A 19,413-nucleotide genomic window follows, 5' to 3' on the forward strand; every position below is an offset into this window, starting at 1 on the left:
GGTGCCATTGCCTTCTCCGCTGCCCTCTATCAACTACACACAAACACAAGCCACCAAGTTGTGACCCACAACTTGAGTCACAACTTGTATGCGATCACCCAAGTTGTGACAATCTAAAATGCTTCCAGATAAGATGAAATGTCTTCTGGGGACAAGATTACTTGCAATGTCAAAACACTTTTATACATCAGTAGTTCTCAATCTTTAGTGACTACTGGAATCATCTTTCAAGTTTTTTAAAATACAGATTGCTGGAGGGAAGCAACCTAAATGTCCATCAAAAGATGAATGGATAAGGAAGTTGTGGTACATATATAACAAAGGAATATTACTCAGCCATATAAAAGAACAAAATTGAGACATTTTTTAGTGATGTAGAGGGAACTAGAGTCTGTCACACAGAGTAAAGTGAGTCAGAAAAACAAATATGTATATTAAGGCAGGTATATAGGACTCTAGAAAAATGTTACCGATAAATCAATTTGCAGGGCAGAAATTTGACACAGACATAGAAAACAGACATGTGGACAAAAGGGGAAGAGGGGGGTGGGGCAAACATTGAGAGAATTAGCACTGACATATATACACTATGGGCTTCCCTGGTGGCTCAGACAGTAAAACATTCGCCTGCAATGTAGGAGAAGCGGGTTCGATCCCTGGGTTGGGAAGATTCCCCGGAGAAGGGAATTGCAACACATTCTAGTATTCTTGCTGGGAGAATTACATGGACAGAGGAGGCTGGGCTACAATCCATGGGGTCCCAAAGAATTGGATACGGCTGAGCAACTAACTTTTTTATCCACACTATCATGTGTAAAATAGATATGGGAAGTGGGAAGCTGCTGTATAGCACAGGAAGCTCAGCTTGATGCTCTGTAATGACCTAGAGGGGTAGGATTGGGGTAGGTTCACGGGATGCCTAAGAGGGAAGGGATTATACAGATTGCTGATTCACGTCACTGTACCAAAAAAACTAACACAACAGTGTAAACCAATTATAACCTAATAAAAATATAAAAACATACAGACTCCTGGGCCCCCAGAGTTTCCAGTTTAGTAAGATCAATAATTTGTATTTTTAACAAGTTCCCAGATGGTGTTGGTACAGCCAGTCCACACTCTGAGAATCACTGGACTAAAACCATTATTTCATTAGGATAGTCATTCTTAGTGTTGGTTGTATGTTATAATCACCTGGAAAGCTTTAAAAACTCCAGACAATTCTCAGGCCATTAAATTAGAATCTCTGGGTATGTACTTGAAAGGTAATGAGTGACAAAATATAGATGTATGTTCATGTGCATTTGTGTACAATATATATTTTACATACTAATAGATATACACAAATATAGGTTTTTTAAAAATTTGTTTCTAACTGAAGGATAATAGCTTTACAATATTGTGTTTGTTTCTCCCAGACTTTTAATAAAGATCTCATACTTGGCCATAAAGAAAATTTTATAAGATTTTTTTAAGTGTAGCTATTTACTCACATATTTTCTGATCATAACAAATAAAATTTGGAAATAAATACTAAAATGATGAAGAAAACAACAATTTGGAAAAGTAAGAAACTCTCCTAAATTACTTATAGGTCAAAGAGGAAATAGAAATTATACCCTAACTAGAATATAATTAATAAAAGAAAACTTCATAACACGTTTATGATGTACAGGTAAACTTTTAGAGATTGTAGCCTGCAATTCTTAATTATTGAAGAAATAATGAAATCCAATAAACCAAGAATTGTCTGAAGAGATTAGAGAATGCAGAAGCATGTGTGCAGCTTTCTATTTACTAACTCTATTGAATTAATGAACCAAAACAATGTTACAGCTAAAGAGAAAAAAGAAAGTGTGTTAAAACTACTAGACAATGATACTATTTGTAACAAAATTTTTAAAAAGAGTCTTCTACTTCATAAATCAGAAGTCACTGAAATTTCACTGAATAGGAATTTTAAAAATACACCTATTAACCAATAGTATGTGCCTTGTTCAACAATACTTTAAAAAATCCCAGGATTCTGGCTGTAAATTATGGCCTACATAAAACATTATCCTCCAACAAAACACACTTCATTAATGAACTCGTATTTCAGGCTGATCACATAAAACTGCCCAAAGAAGTCCTTTAAAGTTATTCTTTTAATAAGGACAAATTATTCCTGTCATCAATTCCACTTCTCATAAGTGTTATAATATTGTTCACTGAATGAAAGTAGTGAGCTATTTTTCGATTTTCAGCTATAGAACACTCTAAAAGCAGGCACTTTGACAGCCAGGATAGCTCATCTTCAGAGTCTGAGCCCCAGAAAAATCTAGCATTAGCATACAGATAAAAGCACGAGTCCTTACAAAGACTTCACACCCTGACAGTTTGGCATTTATCAGCATGTATTTATAACAAAATTTTACAGGATACACAATTCCAATTAGTGGGCTTCAGCACAGAATCATAAAACACATTGTTAATAAAAGATTCAAAGCTGTAAAGAGACCCCTCCCTTCTGCAGAGAAACTAGAAACACCCAGAATAATTTGATCAAATAGTTTTATCAAATATTTGGGTACTTGCTGACTCACGCAAGTTGACACATAAAATTAAACACCACAATAACTAATTCAAAGAAAATCCAATTTATCTATCTATATTTCTAAACCTGTAAATAATAGCCACATTGCAAGGGATTCCTATTTTCCTCTCCAAGATAATGATGGATAAATTCACAGTGTTTCAGAACAGGTCTATATGCAGATCTATGTCCCAGTAAAACTTTATTTAGAAAAACAAGTAGTGGGCCCGATTTAAGCCACAAGTTAGAGTTTGCTGACTCCAATCAGAAAGATCATACCCATATTATTGTTAATTTTAATCTCAGAGAGAGACAGCTAGATGAAATTCGAGATCTAAAGTCTTTCATAATTGTTTTAGTCAGGTTTTTTCACATAAATAGAACTATTCATATATATATATATATGTGCATATGTTCATACGTATGTATATATGTATGTGTGTGTATATATATATGCACCTATATATATACATATAATTTTATATAAAGAGTTTATTATAAGGAGTCTGTTCATGCAATTATGGAGGCTGACAAGTTTTAAGATCTACTGGAGACCCAGGAGAGCTGATGATTTAAGTTCCAGTCCATGTCTGAGAACCAGCAAAGCCAATGGTGTAGGCCCAGTCCAAAGATGACAGGTTCAGATCTCAGTTCAGTTCAAAGGGAGGAAAATATTGATGTCTCAGCTCAAAGACAGTAAGCAAAAAGAGTTCCTTCGGATTCATGAAGAGTCAGCCTTTCTGTTCTATTCAGGTCTTTATCTGATTAGATTAGGACTATCCACATAAGGGAAGGCAATCTGCTTTATTTTTTGTAAATTTTAACATTAAACTCATCTAAAAACACTCACATGAAACACCCAGAATAATCTGATCAAATAGTTGGATCAAATATTTAGGTACTTGGTGACCCACTCAAGTTGACACATAAAATTCAATTCAGTTCAGTCGCTCAGTCATGTCTGACTCTTTGCGGCCCCATGGACTGCAGCACGCCAGGCTTCCCTGTTCATCACCAACTCCCAGAGTTTACTCAAGCTCATGTCCATTGAGTCGGTGATCCCATTCAACCATCTCCTCCTCTGTCATACCCTTCTCCTGCCACCATCAATCTTTCCCAGCATCACGGTCTTTTCAAATGAGTCAGCTCTTCACATCAGGTGGCCAAAGTATTGGAGTTTCAGCTTCAACATCAGTCCTTCCAATGAACACCCAGGACCGATTTCCTTTAGGAGGGACTGGTTGGATCTCCTTGCAGTCCAAGGGACTCTCAAGAGTCTTCTCCAACACCACAATTCAAATGCATCAATTCTGCAGCGCTCAGCTTTCTTCACAGTCCAATTCCATCCATACATGACCACTGGAAAAACCATAGCCTTGACTAGACGGACCTTTGTTGGCAAAGTAATGTCTCTGCTTTTTAATATGCTATTTAGATTGGTCATAACTTTTCTTTCAAGGAATAAGCGTCTTTTAATTTCATGGCTGCAGTCACCATCTGCACTGATTTTGGAGCCCCCCAAAATGAAGTCTCACACTGTTTCGACTGTTTCTCCATCTATTTGCCATGAAGTGATGGGACCAGATGCCATGATCTTAGTTTTCTGAATGTTGAGCTTTAAGCTAACTTTTTCACTCTCCTCTTTAACTTTCATCACAAGGCTCTTTAGTTCTTCTTCATTTTCTGCCATAAGGGTGGTGTCATCTGCATATCTGAGGTTATTGATATTTCTCCCAGCAATCTTGATTCCAGCTTGTGCTTCCTCCAGCCCAGCGTTACTCACTATATACTCTGCATATAAGTTAAATAAGCAGGGTGACAATATACAGCCTTGACATACCTCTTTTCTTACTTGGAACCAGTCAATTGTTCCATGTCCAGTTCTAACTGTTGCTTCCTGACCTGCATCCAGATTTCTCAAGAGGCAGGTCAGGTGGTCTGGTATTCCCATCTCTTTCAGAATTTTCCACATAAAATTAAACATCACAAACTGAAAGAAAATCCAATTTATCTATCTATATTTCTAAATCTGGAATTAATATCCACATTGCAAGGGATTCCTTCTTTCCTCTCTAAGATAATGATGGATAAATTTATAGTGTTTCAGAGCACTTGAATTATCCCCCTAAAAATTTCTGTTTGATCAGTAAAGCATGAGCAAGAGTACTGTCTTCTGCCTGAATTTCAAAAACAACAGTTAGATTGTTTTCAATTTACTTTTGTTTCAACACAGGGAAGCCCTAAATTTAGTATATTATTTAACACTGAACAGTTCAGAGTCAATTATTATTGCAATATCACGGACATCACCTTTTTTTCTTCCAACTGAACTTCCTTTTTCTTAACATTTATCATATGGCCTTAAAACATGGGGATAAGAAATGTTGCTATTAGAGTTCTATTTTTGAACATATTTTGGTTTATTTTTGTCTTGATAGAAGCTGGAGTGTGTAACAAATCCTGACCAACAAAAGAAGAACAAAAAAATAATAAAAGGAAATTTACTCACTCACATCCAATTTTGATAACGAATCAGTTACACAAATTAAAAATAGAGAAGAGTAGTTTACTGACTTCTGAAGATTGCCTTGCTATTTCAAATGTTTATAATATGTTTATGCAGATTTCAGTAGGGACAAAAAAAGTCATTATCATTGTATTTTAGTTACCACAATGCAGGACAGTAAGAACAAAGAGCAGAATTCTTCATTTTTCCAAACTTAGTGTTCAATAAATGAATGACAGACCACAGAATTAACTTCTTTTAAAAAATGGTTTTTTAAAACTAACAAAATAGATTTTAAAAGTCAAAACTGTTATCCACAGGAACTACCACTATGTTTTATCTCAAAAGAAATGTACTGCTTTAACATAAGTATGTAGCAAAAATGATTGCTTTTCTCCCTCTTTACACACAAGTTTATTAATTTAAAATATCATTGAATATTCATATAATCTATCACAGCCACAGGCTAAAGAATAAAAAAACAATACAGTTACATTAATAAATGCAAAAGGAATTTGAGAGAATACAACATTCATTCACAATGAAAACTCTGTCAACTGGGAATAGAAGGGAACTTCTTCAACTTGATAAAGATGATCTATAATTAACATCTTACTTAATGGTAAGAAACTAGATGCTCTCCCCCTAGACAAGATCAAGAACAAGACAAGAATTTCCCATCTTATCACTCCTTTTCAACACTGTACTAGAAGTTCTAGCTAATGCAACAAGTGAAGAAAAGGAAAGAAAAGGTATGTGGATTGAAAAAGGAAATTTTAAACGGTTTTTGTTCACCAATGACATGATTGTCTATGTAGAAAATTCTAGAGAATCAACAACAACAAAAATAAAACTCCTGGAACTAAGCAGCAATTATAGGAAAACTGCAGTATACAAAATTAAGGCACAAACTAGACTTCTTACATACCAGTGATGAACAACAGGAATTTGAAATTAAAACACAAGACATTTATATATCAACCAAAAAGAAAAAGTATATTTCTTGGGTACATATCTAACAAAATATGTACAAGATTTTTTCCTAAATGTTCTATGTTTTACATTTATGCCCATGATCCATTTTAATTAGATTTCTTATAAAGTGTGAGGTTTGGACTGTGGTTCATTTTGGGTGTGGGCATATGGGGTATCCATTTGCTCCATCTGAGTGTCTGAAGTCTAGGGAAAATTCCCTCCTTCTCTTCTTTTTCTGTTCTCCCTGTGTGTAAGACATTAAGCATAATGACTTCTTTGGATTTAGTCTTTAGGGAATAAAAGTCAGGAAGTGTAGTACCTTATAGAAAACTTAAGCTTTCTGCCAACTCTCAAATCTTCCCTGAGAGGAAAAGTGCTCTGGGACTCCTAGTTGCTTCAGTAGGGAAAAATAATAGAAAAAGCACCAGGAGAAAACATAAATTAACATCACAAGAAAGTGCATGACTTTTTTCCTCCATTTTTTTTTCCCATATAAGGAATAAGCCTGATGCCCGCCCACACAACAATGAAGCAAACAAGGGAAACTTTACTTGTTTTTGTTCCCTCCTGCTACTGCAGAGGCCCCAATAAAGCCTTGCCTGAAAAAAATTTTTTAGAAGATATATTTTCCACAATCTTCTACAATCTCATTTTTTAAGGTTAGCACACACTCGCTAAATGCCTAGAACCTACAAGCCCTCAATAAACATTAAATGAATTGAGTGAAAGTGACTGAAAGACAGACCTACGATTAAAAGATTATTACATATTTCCGCAGTAGAATTTCTGCTTGGACCCCATCTACTGTGTATGTGCCTATGAGAGTGTTTGGCTAATCAGCTCAGCCCCAGGCAGGTGCTAAGGCAAGCTGTCAAGAATCTCTTCATCTAACAGAGAAATCAAGAAGTATATGCCTATACAGCACTTAAAGAAGTATTGCATATTTACTCGGGGCTGAGTTTGTGAGATTTCTATTGAAGTTGTTTCACAAGCAGAAAGGTCATGTTTTGAGATAACACATTTATATAAAATATAAATGAATTATTGTGGATTAAAAACAATAACATCCTTACACTCTGATTCCATATTAAATGGATCATATAAATACAACTGGAGCAGAAAAACAACAAAATACATGCTGCTGCTTTTACTTTTCAGTCTATACAGAATAAAATTCCACCACAAAGTCATGGAAACTAAAAAAAAGAGGAAGCTTGTCTTTTATTTTCTTCCTGAAAGATATTGCTTACACCTGGATTAAGTTAAAAAACTAAACGTGAGCCAGTAAAAGTGGTCTTAAATTTTCACTGAAAAAATAACTGGGAGATTTCTCTTTTTTTCTCAGTGTTGATGTTTAATCTATTGTCTCTTGCAATTCACTCACTTTCAGTGAAAACACCTCAATTGCTTTTTAAATTTTACTGAAATCGAATGGCTCCAATTTTTATATTTTCAATCCTTTGCCTTCAAAGTCTGTATTTTTAATTAAAGAATTAAAAAAAATTTTTTTTGGTGCTCCGCAGCCTGTGGGATCTTAGCCCCTGACAAGGGATAGAACCCACATCCCCTGCTTTTGAAGCCAAAGTCTTAACCACTGGACTACCAGGGAAATACTAAAGTCTGTGTTTTGCTAAATACTGTCATCTAGCACAGTCATTCTCTGAGAGTTTGACGCCCGCCCGACTAATTCAGGCTCCTACAGGATGACAGGCCAAAGCAAGATCAGGTTACTCTCTGCAATCAGCAGGGAGGATAAGTTTAGGTGAAAGACAAGTTCTTTTCAGGGAGAAGAGATAAAGAATCAAGAATAGCTCTCCTTCATGTGCTTACTCTTCTAGTGAAACTATATGACGAATCTATCTTATTCCTGGACCAAAGAGGTATGCACAGGACATGAAGGAGAAGAGAAGAAAGTAAAGTTTCATTACTTTCATTTCTTTACTTTCATTTTGGAGCAAAACAGAGCACGTTTGGAAGCTTGCTCCAAGGTAGTGACTGAAGGCATACACACCCTGCAGGATATTAGTCATCCAATTGTGTACTCAGATATAAACCATGCATCTCCTGCTAAGCCAGAGAGACATTTAATTCATTAGATCACACCCATCTCATGCCTTATGAATTATTTACCAAGTAAAGCTCATTAGGTCATAATATCAAAGGGGGCATGAAGGTAAAAATATTTTCATGCATACATACAGCAAGGCTTTTGCTTGCTGAGTCACTTCTGAAAAGCAAATGTAGCATTTATCTACAGACACTGTCAGAAACAATGACTTAACAGTTCTGCATTTGAAAGGAACAGGACAGAGCAAGTATTATATGCCAACAGTGATGTCTGGTAAGATGGTAACAGGACAACCTATCTTTCTCCCTCCCTTTCTCTCCCCTCAACTCCAAGACACACAGACATCACTGGGTGTATTTTATCTATGCAAGCATGTATATGTGTGTGCATTTATAGACAAGCATTTTAAGCTTTTACTGTCAAATATCCCCACTAGGATGTAAACTCCTTCAGAAAAGAGACTTGGTATCTTTTTAGATACTATTGTAACCCCAACACCCAGAACATGGAAGTCTTTCCACAAATATGTGTTGAGTGAATAAAACTACTTATGAGCTATGTTTTAACATACCAATAATACTTTTCAAAAAAATGTTCCTCTAATAACGGTTTGCACATTAGAGATAAAAAACAATGATTCTGAATAATATTCCCCTAACTGATCTCTTTTAAAATTGATTCATTTAAAAGCATGACATAATTCAGATAGTGCATATTTAATCCATTAGTAAAGATGTGTGCACATAAAGGAAATGCTTTTGTTGATATTTTATTATATTCACATAAAAAATGGACAGAAGTAAATAAGGTACAATACAGAGATAGAATCTAGAATAGAAAATATCCTCATGTAAAAGATTTCATGCTTGAAATAAAAACTGGCAATCAAATTTTAAGCCTCCAGAATGAAAACTTATTTTAAAAGCAATAATTAAAAACTGTGTTGCATCTGACAAATCTCTTGCCAAGCACCACAACTTGTTCATGCTTAATTTATTCTATCTCACTATTTGAAGAGTTTGAAGAACTAAGAAATTACAATTCTACAGTTAATCTTAATTACATTTCTCCCTTTCATCTGACTGCTCACAACTCTTATTGATGATACTTTTATGACTCTTATTGTTGTTCAGACAAGTTGGATACTGGTAGTTTTAGAGCCATACATCTTTCTGAAAAATTCTCAAGAAATTTAAAATAAAACCACAGTGAAGCTTTATTTTGCAAACATGTCATAATTCAATCCATAAAAGCAACATGAACGGGAAGTATGGGGAAACAAACAAACAAACAAAATATATATTGGACAGGGAGGCCTGGAGTGCTGCGGTTCATGGGGTCGCAAAGAGTCGGACACGACTGAGCGACTAAATTGAACTGAAAATATAATTTTAACTTTGGTAGGCCTCATTCTCCAATTCAATTACACTTAATTGAATGGGACAATATATGCTCTTTGTTCTGGGACTGATTAAAACTCCCATGAGAATGCACAGGAAACAACATACATATACAAATTTAAATGTGAATAGGATTTATCCATCAGATACAGAACAGATTAGTGATTGCCAAGCCAGGGAGGGTAACAGATGGAAGGATTGGGAGTTTGGGATTAGCAGAGGCAAACTATTATATATAGGATGGGTAAACAACAAGATCCCAATGAATGGCATAGAGAACTATATTGAAATTCCTGTGATAAATCATAATGGAAAAGAATATGAAAAAGAACATACATATGAATAACTGAACCACTGTGCTGTACTCTGGAAATTAACACAATGTAAATCAACATACTTGAATAAATTGTAAAGATAATAAAAAAGATCAATGCATCAGTATTTAGAACTGCAGTACTCATCACTGAACTGCATCTTAAATTGCTACAAGTAAGAGTTATATTATGTATTATGTATATTCAAACACTGTCAGTGGAACAAGGCATGAGCAGATAGAGAAATTTATTTAATAACCCAGGATTTATGACCAAAAATGGTCCTAAATTGCTCAGAACTAACTGTAATTTATGGTGATCTCCTTAATGAATTCAATTACTTCTCATAACAAACTGGATGTGACATTAGTTATTAAATTTTAATAACAGAATATAATTGTGTATCAGTTCAGTTCAGTTGGTCAGTCATGCACGATTCTTTGTGACCCCACGGACTGCAGCACACCAGGCTTCCCTGTCCATCACCAACTCCTGGAGCTAGCTCAAACTCATGTCCATCGAGTTGGTGATGTCATCCAACCATCTCATCCTCTGTTATCCCCTTCTCTTCCTGACTTCAATCTTTCCCAGCATCAGAGTCTTTTCCAATGAGGCAGTTCTTCGCATCAGGTGGCCAAAGTATTGGAGTTTCAGCTTCAGCATCAGTCCTTCCAAAGAATATTCAGGACTGTTTTCCCTTAGGATTGGCTGGGTGGATCTCCTTGCAGTCCAAGGGACTCTCAAGAGTCTTCTCCAACACCACAGTTCAAAAGCATCAATTCTTAGGTGCTCGGCTCTCTTTATACTACAACTCTCACATCCACACATGACTACTGGAAAAATAACTTTGACTGGACAGACCTTTGTTGGCAAAGTAATGTCTCTGTTTTTTAGCATGCTCTCTAGATTGGACATAGCTTTTTTCCAAGAAAAAAGTGTCTTTTAATTTTATGGCTGCAGTAACTATATGCAGTGATTTTGGAGCTCAAAAAAATAAAGTCTGTCACTGTTTCCATTGTTTCCCCATCTATTTGCCATGAAGTGATGGGACTGGATGCCATGATCTTATTTTCTTGAATGTTGAGTTTTAAGCCAGCTTTTCACTCTCCTCTTTCACTTTCATCAAGAGGCTCTTTAGTTCTTCTTCACTTTCAGCCATAAAGGTGGTGTCATCTGCATATCTGAGGTTATTGATATTTCTCCCGGCAGACTTGATACCAGCTTGTGTTTCAACCAGGCCAGAATTTCCCATGCTGTACTCTGCATATAAGTTAAATAAGCAGGGTGACAATATACAACCTTGTTGTACTCCTTTGCCAACTTGGAACCAGTCCATTGTTCCATGTCTGGTTCTAACTATTACTGCTTGACCTGCATACAGATTTCTCATGGGGCAGGTAAGGTAGTCTGGTATTCCCACTTCTTGCAGAATTTTCCACAGTTTGTTGTGATCTACACAAAGGTTTTGGTGTAATCAATAAAGCAGAAGTAGATGTTTTCCTGGAATTCTCTTGCTTTTTCAATGATCCAGCAGATGTTGGCAATTTGATCTCTGGTTCCTCTGCCTTTTCTAGATCCAGCTTTTACATCTGGATGTTCAAGGTTCATGTACTGGTGAAGCCTGGCTTGGAGAATTTTGAGCATTACTTTACTAGCGTGTGAGATGAGTGCAATTGTGTGGTAATTTGAGCATTCTTTGGCATTGCTTTTCTTTGGGATTGGAATGAAAACTGACCTTTTCCAGTCCTGTGGCCACTGCTGAGTCTTCCAAATTTGCTAGTATATTTAGTGTAGCACTTTCACAGCATCATCTATTAGGATTTGAGAATTCCATCACCTCCACTAGCTTTGTTCACAATGATGCTTCCTAAGGCCCACTTGACTTTGCATTCCAGGATGTCTGGCTCTAGGTGAATGATCACACCATCGTGGTTATCTGGGTCATGATGGTCTTTTTTGTATACTTCTTCTGTGTATTCTTGTCACCTCTTCTCAATATCTTCTGCTTCTGTTAGGTCCATACCATTTCTGTCCTTTATTGTGCCCATCTTTGCAAGAAATGTTCCCTTGGTATCTCTAATTCTCTTGACGAGATCTCTAGTCTTTCCTATTCTGTCGTTTTCCTCTATTTCTTTGCATTGATCACTGAGGAAGGCTTTCTTATCTCTCTTTGCTATTCCTTGGAACTCTGCAGTCAAATGGGTATATCTTTCCTTTTCTCTGTTGCCTTTAATGTCTCTTCTTTTCTCAGCTATTTGTAAGGGCTCCTCAGACAACCATTTTGCCTTTTTTGCATTTTCCTTGGGGATGGTCTTGATCACTGCCTCCTGTAACAATGTCACGAACTTTCATCCATAGTTCTTCAGTTATTCTGTCCATCAGATCTAATCCTTTGAATATACTTGTCACTTCCACTGTATATTCATAAGGGATTTGATTTAGGTCATACGTAAATAGTCTAGTGGTCTTCCCTAGAAACCACTAGGGTTTCTGAGTTTGGCAATAAGGAGTTCATGATTTGAACCACCGTCAGTTCCTGGTCTTGTTTTTGCTGACTGTATAGAGCTTATCCATCTTTGGCTGTAAAGAATATAACCAATCTGATTTTGGTATTGACCATCTGGTGATGTCCATGTGTAGAGTCTTCTCCTGTGCTGTTGGAAGAGAATGTTTGCTATGACCAGTGCACTGTCTTGGCAAAACTCTGTTAGCCTTTGCCCTGCTTCGCTCTGTACTCCAAGGCCAAATTTGCCTGTTACTCCAGGTATCTCTTGACTTCCTCCTTTTTCATTCCAGTCCCCTATGATGAAAAGGACATTTTTTTGGTGTTAGTTCTAGAAGGTCTTGTAGGTCTTCATAGAACCATTCAATTTCAGCTTCTTCAGCATTACTGGTTGCAGGATAGACTTGCACTACTGTGATATTGAATGGTTTGCCTTGGAAACGAACAGAGATAATTGTCATTTTTGAGATTGCACCCAAGTACTACATTTCAGACTCTTTTGTTGACTATGAGGGCTACTCCATTTCTTCTAAGGGATTCTTTCCCACAGTAGTAGATATAATGGTCTTCTGAATTAAATTTGTCCATTCCGGTCTATTTTAGTTCACTGATTCCTAAAATGTTGATGTTCACTCTTGCCATCTCTTGTTTGACCACTTCCAATTTACCTTGATTCACGGACCTAACATTCCAGGTTCCTATGCAATATTGTTCTTTACAGCATCGGACTTTACTTCCATCACCCATCACATCCACAACTGGGCGTTGTTTTCATTTTGGCTCTATCTCTTCATTCTTTCTGGAGTTATTTCTCCACTCTTCTCCAGTAGCATATTGGGTACCTACCGACTTGGGGAGTTCATCTTTCAGTGTCATATCTTTTTGCCTTTTCATACTGTGTATACATGTAATTTCATACATATAATTGTGTATAGCCTGGCTATAAGAGTTATGAGTTAAAAGAAAGGTCTACATATTTCCCTGGAACGTTTCCAACTCTCACATTGTGGTCCAAAAGTCAATTTTTACTTCTTTTTAAAAAAATGAATCAAAATATATTTTTTAGGTTGTCACTAGGTGTTTCTCATACAGAGTCCTACCAATTAAAGAAAAGTCGCCTCCTAGCTGTGCTTTCCTTTGCTGTCCCCTCATTCTGTAAGACATTGAAATTAACTTACGGTAAGGACAGAGGGAGAGAAAGACATTTCTAAACAATGATATTAAGATGTGAAAGAAAACAGTGCTCTGTAAACATAAAATTTAAGGATTACTTTTATCATTATTTGCAAGTAATTGCTCAATTTCACTGTGTAATCAAGGTATAGGTAACTCTTCTTCTTAAGCAAGATCCTTCATACTTCTGCTGCCTATTTCTGATTTGTTTTCTCCCTCAAGTCATGACTTGACATCCATTTTCATTTAATTTTACCCATGTAAAAATGCTGTATAAGGGGCATTAAAAATGTGTTCTTACTGACATCACTACCTAAAGAGAGCAATATGTTGATCTGAATGCCTGTTGAGATTAATTTGACACAGAAATAATCAACATTAAATCAAGAATAATACTGGAAGTAGATTTAGAATGGATAAACAACAAGGTCCTACTGTATACAGCACAGAAAACTACACTGAATATCCTATGATAAAATATAATGGAAAAGAATATAGAAAAGAATATGTATATATGTATACAAAAAGTTATATGTATATAACCAAGTCACATTTTTACAGAAAGATTGGCACGACACCGTACATCAACTATACTTAAATAAGAAATTTTAAAAAGGATAATACCAGGATGGGGGAGTAGTCTTCAATAAGGATGCAATGGAAAATTGGACCCAGAACAACATCAAAATGTCTTTGACATGTCCCCAAGTTTTCTCAGAAATGATTAATAACCAACAATCTAAAGAATTAGCAGGAGACACTATCATGCTAAGTGAACTAAGTCAGACAGAGAAAGACAAATTTAACATGATATCCCTTATATATGGAATCTAAAAACAATGATACAATTGAAGTTATTTACGAAACAGGAACAGACTCACAAAATAAACTTATGGTTACCAAAGGGAAAAGGTGGAGGGAGGAGGGACAAATTAGAAGGTTGAGATTAACACACACACGATATAAAATAATCAACAAGGACCTACTGTACAGCATAGGGAACTCTACTCAATACTCTGCAATAACCTACATGGGAAAAGAATCTGAAAAAGAATAGATACATATACATGTACAACTGAATTACTCTGGTGCATACCTGAAAACTAACACAACATTGTAAATCAACTATATTCCAATATAAAATAATAATTAAAAAAATAAAGGACTCCCTCCCCCCAAAAAATGAGTTAGCAGGAAATCTGCTCTATAAGTATCATGTTTCATAAAACATCTCTTTAACATACAGATTCTCTGGAATACCTGGTGGTCCAGGAGTTAGGACTCTGTGCTTTCTCTGCAGGAGGCATGGGTTTGATGTAACTGTGCAATGCAATAAAAAAAAATTATCTAATATCCAGGAGCGGTGGAAAACTGAAGTCACTGCCAGTGAACTTCGTCCAGGAAATCTGGGATGTATCTGATGTTGAATATTCTCATTTGAAAATGAGAATTAAAACAAAAACTACACTCATCCATTCCTGGGTTCTAAAGCTGATCAAGAAAGAGGGGTCCTTCTCCATCACAAACCTACCACATTCAGTTCAAAACAGTAAAGGATTTTCTTTGATATAGTTTAGCTTCTCTTTCTCTAAAATCTACCCTGTACCATTCTCTCATCAGCATACCCAGGGTCCCTCAAATGCTTCCATACCTGTTCTTCTAAATAATATAATGCTGTTCTTCTAAATAATAGTGATAACAGTAACAACAAAAGCAATAATACATTTGTTGATCTCTTAATATGCATCAAGATTTTATGTGCACTTTCTTATTGAACCTTCACAACCATCCCATGAAGTAGCAGCTAGTATTTAAACTGCATTTTATAGAGGAGAAAAATCACGTTTAAAGAAATTTAGTCATCTTCATGAGTCACACAACTAGTAAGTGGCAGAGGAGAGGCCCACACCCAGGTCTGTCTGATTCTATATCCCTAATCTCTACAGTAACTGTACAAACAGTAGAAGGGCTCAAAAAATCACTTGGCTTAAGTGCTTCATTTAACAAGTCAGAAAATAAGACTCCAAAGACTATGGCACAGTGTCTCTTTGCTCCTAAGTCTCTATGATTATATTATAGCATCAAACACATCTACACCAACAATCCTCCTTTGGACTCCATAACTTCCCTGGTTCTCCACTTAACCACCATTCTGGTTCTCTAGCAACTATCCTTTGCCTGTCCATGTTCTAAGTGTCAGCTTCTCTAGGACTCCATCCTCAGCCTCCTCCCTAGTTTGTCTATGCCAAGGTTTCGCAAACTGCAAAAACATTTATTTTTTTAATTGGAGTATAATTACCTTAAAATGTTGTGTTCGTTTCTGCTGTACAACAATGTGAATCAGCCATAAATATATATATATTCCCTCCTTTTTGAGCCTCCCTCCCTCCTCCCCATTCCATTACTCTAGGTCATCACAGAGCACCAAACTGAGCTCCCTGTGCTATACACAGCAGCTTCCCACTATCTATCTATTTTACACACTGTAGTATATATATGTTAATGCTACTCTCTAAATTCTCCCCACCTTCTCCCTTGTTATATCAATAAGTCTGTTCTCTATGTCTCTATCTCTATTCCTGCCCTGCAAATCGGTTCATCAGTACCATTTTTCTAGAGTCCCATACAATGTTCTCTTTCTGACTTACTTCATTCTGTATGACAGACTCTGGCTTCATCCACATCACTACAAATGGCCTAATTTCATTCTTTTTTACGGCTAACTAATATCGCTTTGTATATATGTAACATAACTTCTTTATCCATTCATCTCTCAATGGACATCTAGGTTGCTCTTTGCATACTTTTTAAAGCTATGCCCAAATTGCTTAACGAACCCCTCTAATTACAGTTCCTTCCTCTCTACATAGGGCTTCCACTCCTTCAACTGCCCTACATGCACTTGTGATTCATATCCAACCCAAGCTTTGTCAAAGTTAAAGACTCAAAAATTCCAACTTCCCATAGACCCTTTGTTTCCCATGACCCTTTGTACTCACCAGTGTCCAAAATATCATTCAGTCCTTCATACCATATTTGTATATCTCCTACAATCTTTAACATCATCTCTCTCCTTTGAATCAGAAACATCAGCTCATTCTTAAATTAGATAACACGCTCTCAGCGACCACATTGAGTTCATTCCTAAACCAGTAAATCAATCTGACCTGAAATGTCTCTAGACCAGGTCATCCTATTCTAATGGTCACTGTCCAAGCTAAGCGTCTCCTTTTCTCTCACATGAATGACGACATCAGCCTTCTGATTTAATTGGATTGGTTTCCCTAATCCACAATCTCTCTAGCTCTGGTCTAAGTGCCTCTTGTTCATCAGAGCAACCCTTTTCATAACACTTGACTATGTTATCCCTGCTCATCCCCACACACCCCTTCCCAACTAACTCAAAGTAAGAGCCAGCCCATGGTTATGGCACTCAGGACCCTTCAAAAGCTGATCCAACTCCTCCTCCTGTCTAGTTTCTATCCTCCTTCCATCCTGCCCCTCATCACTCCAGAATTTTTTTCCAGGACACACTTCTGTTCATATTTTTGTTTGGAATTAATCCCTCAAAACAACAGCTTTCTGAAGTCCCTCTCATTTTCAATCAAACCCTTATCAACTCCATCAACATCTTCTTCCTAGCCTACAAAAGCAGCACTTTTTAGTTTAGGGAATTTTTCCAGGCTCTGCATTTCACACTTCACCATAACTAGCTCTGCCTGGCAAGAGAGGTTAAGACTAGTATCCAGGTCTCAGATTGATTTTTCCCAAAGTTAAACAGCTAGTTAAATGATTGCTATTAATTTTCTAAATGTTTTCATTTCTAAATATTCATACATTATTAGAAATCTCCACCAAAAGACTTAAAGCCATGTAATGAATCACCCAGATTATGCCTTCTCTCACAGTCATCTCTTACGCATTCCACTTACCATATCCATTCATTAATTTTTGAGGCAAATGAAACATTCACATCACCCTAAATATTTTTATGGTTTTTATTACTTGTGCACTTTTTCCTGTGATCCAGACTACTTCTATCTTGGCCCAGTGCCAAATAATATTAACACAAGAGCAGTATTAAAATCACATAAAATATTAGGGGAAATGATTAATTTTATTACTTATGTCAGGTGGCACTGGTGGTAAAGAGCCCGCCTGCCAATGTAGGAGACATAAGGGACACAGGTTTGATTCCTAGGTCAGGAAGATCCCCTGGAAGAGGGCATGGCAACCCACTCCAGTATTCTTACCTAGAGAATCCCATGGACAGAGGAGCCTGGTGGGCTACAGTCCATAAGATTGCAAAGAGTTGGACATGACTGAATCAACTTAGCATACACATCAGTCAATGGGAGGTAACAGAAAAAGGTCCTAAACTTCTGGGCAGTTTGAGAACTCTGATTTTGAAACTGAATTTGAGGCTAAACATTCCAGAAAGAGAATTCATCAAAAAAAAAAAAAAAAAAAAAAAGAACATTTAATGAAGCCCTAAGTAGTTAAATGTGTTCACTCTTCCCACTCAGTTTCTTGTATTCAATGCTTCTAACCATGTTTTCATTATACAAAAATTTTCAGCAACTCTATTGATAGGTAGTGAAAACCTAATATGAGAAAAAACTTCAGAGGAGATCAACAAATGGATCACTTCAGTGAAGAGATAAACAATAGTGGCCCACTTTCTATTATATGAATGGCCTGAACAGACATATTCTTAATTTATAAAAATTGTATCAAAATATGAAAATGCAAGGCTTAAAGCACTGGGCCCAGGTACCAACCTCCGCTGCTCTTCACCGTGTTCTCCTGAAGGGACAGTGAGGCATTCATCCATGTGTCCATGAAGCAATCTGAGGACGTCGCCACCAATCAGATACCCTAGAAGGATCGAAACACAGTCACATTTGAACTGTCATCATCGGATATCGATAGCTAAACAGATCGTCTGATCTTATCTCCTATTTTCACAGACAGAGACACAGAAGTCTGGTAAGGAATAAGTAATGGACCAAAATCGCAGAGATGGGTGGGGTCATCTGCCTTCCCCCTCTGAGCCCTGGGTTTCCAAGTCCCACAGTCAGTGATATTCCCACTACTATACATGACCTCAGCCTCATAAAAGCCTCCACTAAACATACAAGCCTGAATAGGCTCAGATTTGAACTTATGTAAGTGAGAATAATCAAAACAAACTGAGACATCCCAAGAAAACCCTGATGCCCAAGCATTGCTGTGATCCAGCACTAAGTCACACACCCTGGAAGATGGGAAATTTTGACATTAGCCTAACTAATCAATACCCTGAGGCCAAAACATGGAGAAAATAAACCCTAGAAAGCTAGCACTTAAAGTACATACAAGAATAAGCTAGAGTTGACATAGCGTAAAAATAAGGAGAGCTAAATCTTAACACAAACTTCACTTTTAAGTAGCAATTGAAATAGGTTTCTTAAATGTCATGTATCTTCATTATAGAATATTTTGACACAAACAGCTCTAATTTATTTGCTCATTATCACAGTTCCAAAGATGACTCTCAACTCTGTATCAGGGACCAGCCTCCTAATGGAATTGGAGTTTTTACCTTGGGCTGCTTCACTTCCTGAGCTGATTGGGGCCACGCTCCAGAGGGTCTGCTGGAAAGCAGCATCCACGTGCAAGCTGCCATTACCGTAAGACAAGTGCTGCAGTAGAGGCAAAAGGAGGCATCACTACAGGCTGTGGGTAAATTGCAACATGCAAGTGCATCTGGCCACTCAAACTGCACACTGCAGATTTGGAAATGTCCACAGAGAACCTCTGTTTCAATCCTGTCACTCAAAAATGAAGAAACTAGTAGAATAAAAGTTGAGTTTATATCTGACTTTGGGTATTTTTCAGCTTCCTTCTAAGCATTACT

The 19,413-nt window shown here is 36.8% G+C and overlaps 1 protein-coding gene across 1 annotated transcript in view; it reads right to left on the minus strand.

Annotated features, from left to right (window-relative positions):
* RYR2 (ryanodine receptor 2) overlaps positions 1-19,413 on the minus strand; it is an 849,571-nt gene that overhangs the window by 457,278 nt on the left and 372,880 nt on the right. Inside the window, exons 9-10 of the mRNA XM_081569302.1 lie at positions 19,099-19,198; positions 18,296-18,392 (exon numbers count right to left, since the gene is read on the minus strand). Of these exons, the coding sequence (XP_081425428.1) occupies positions 18,296-18,392; positions 19,099-19,198 (197 nt within the window). The remainder of the gene's footprint in view (positions 1-18,295; positions 18,393-19,098; positions 19,199-19,413) is intronic.

The sequence above is a fragment of the Giraffa tippelskirchi genome, chromosome 2, assembly GCF_054371585.1.
Source record: "Giraffa tippelskirchi isolate mGirTip1 chromosome 2, T2T-mGirTip1v1.2.pri, whole genome shotgun sequence".
NCBI lineage: Eukaryota > Metazoa > Chordata > Mammalia > Artiodactyla > Giraffidae > Giraffa > Giraffa tippelskirchi.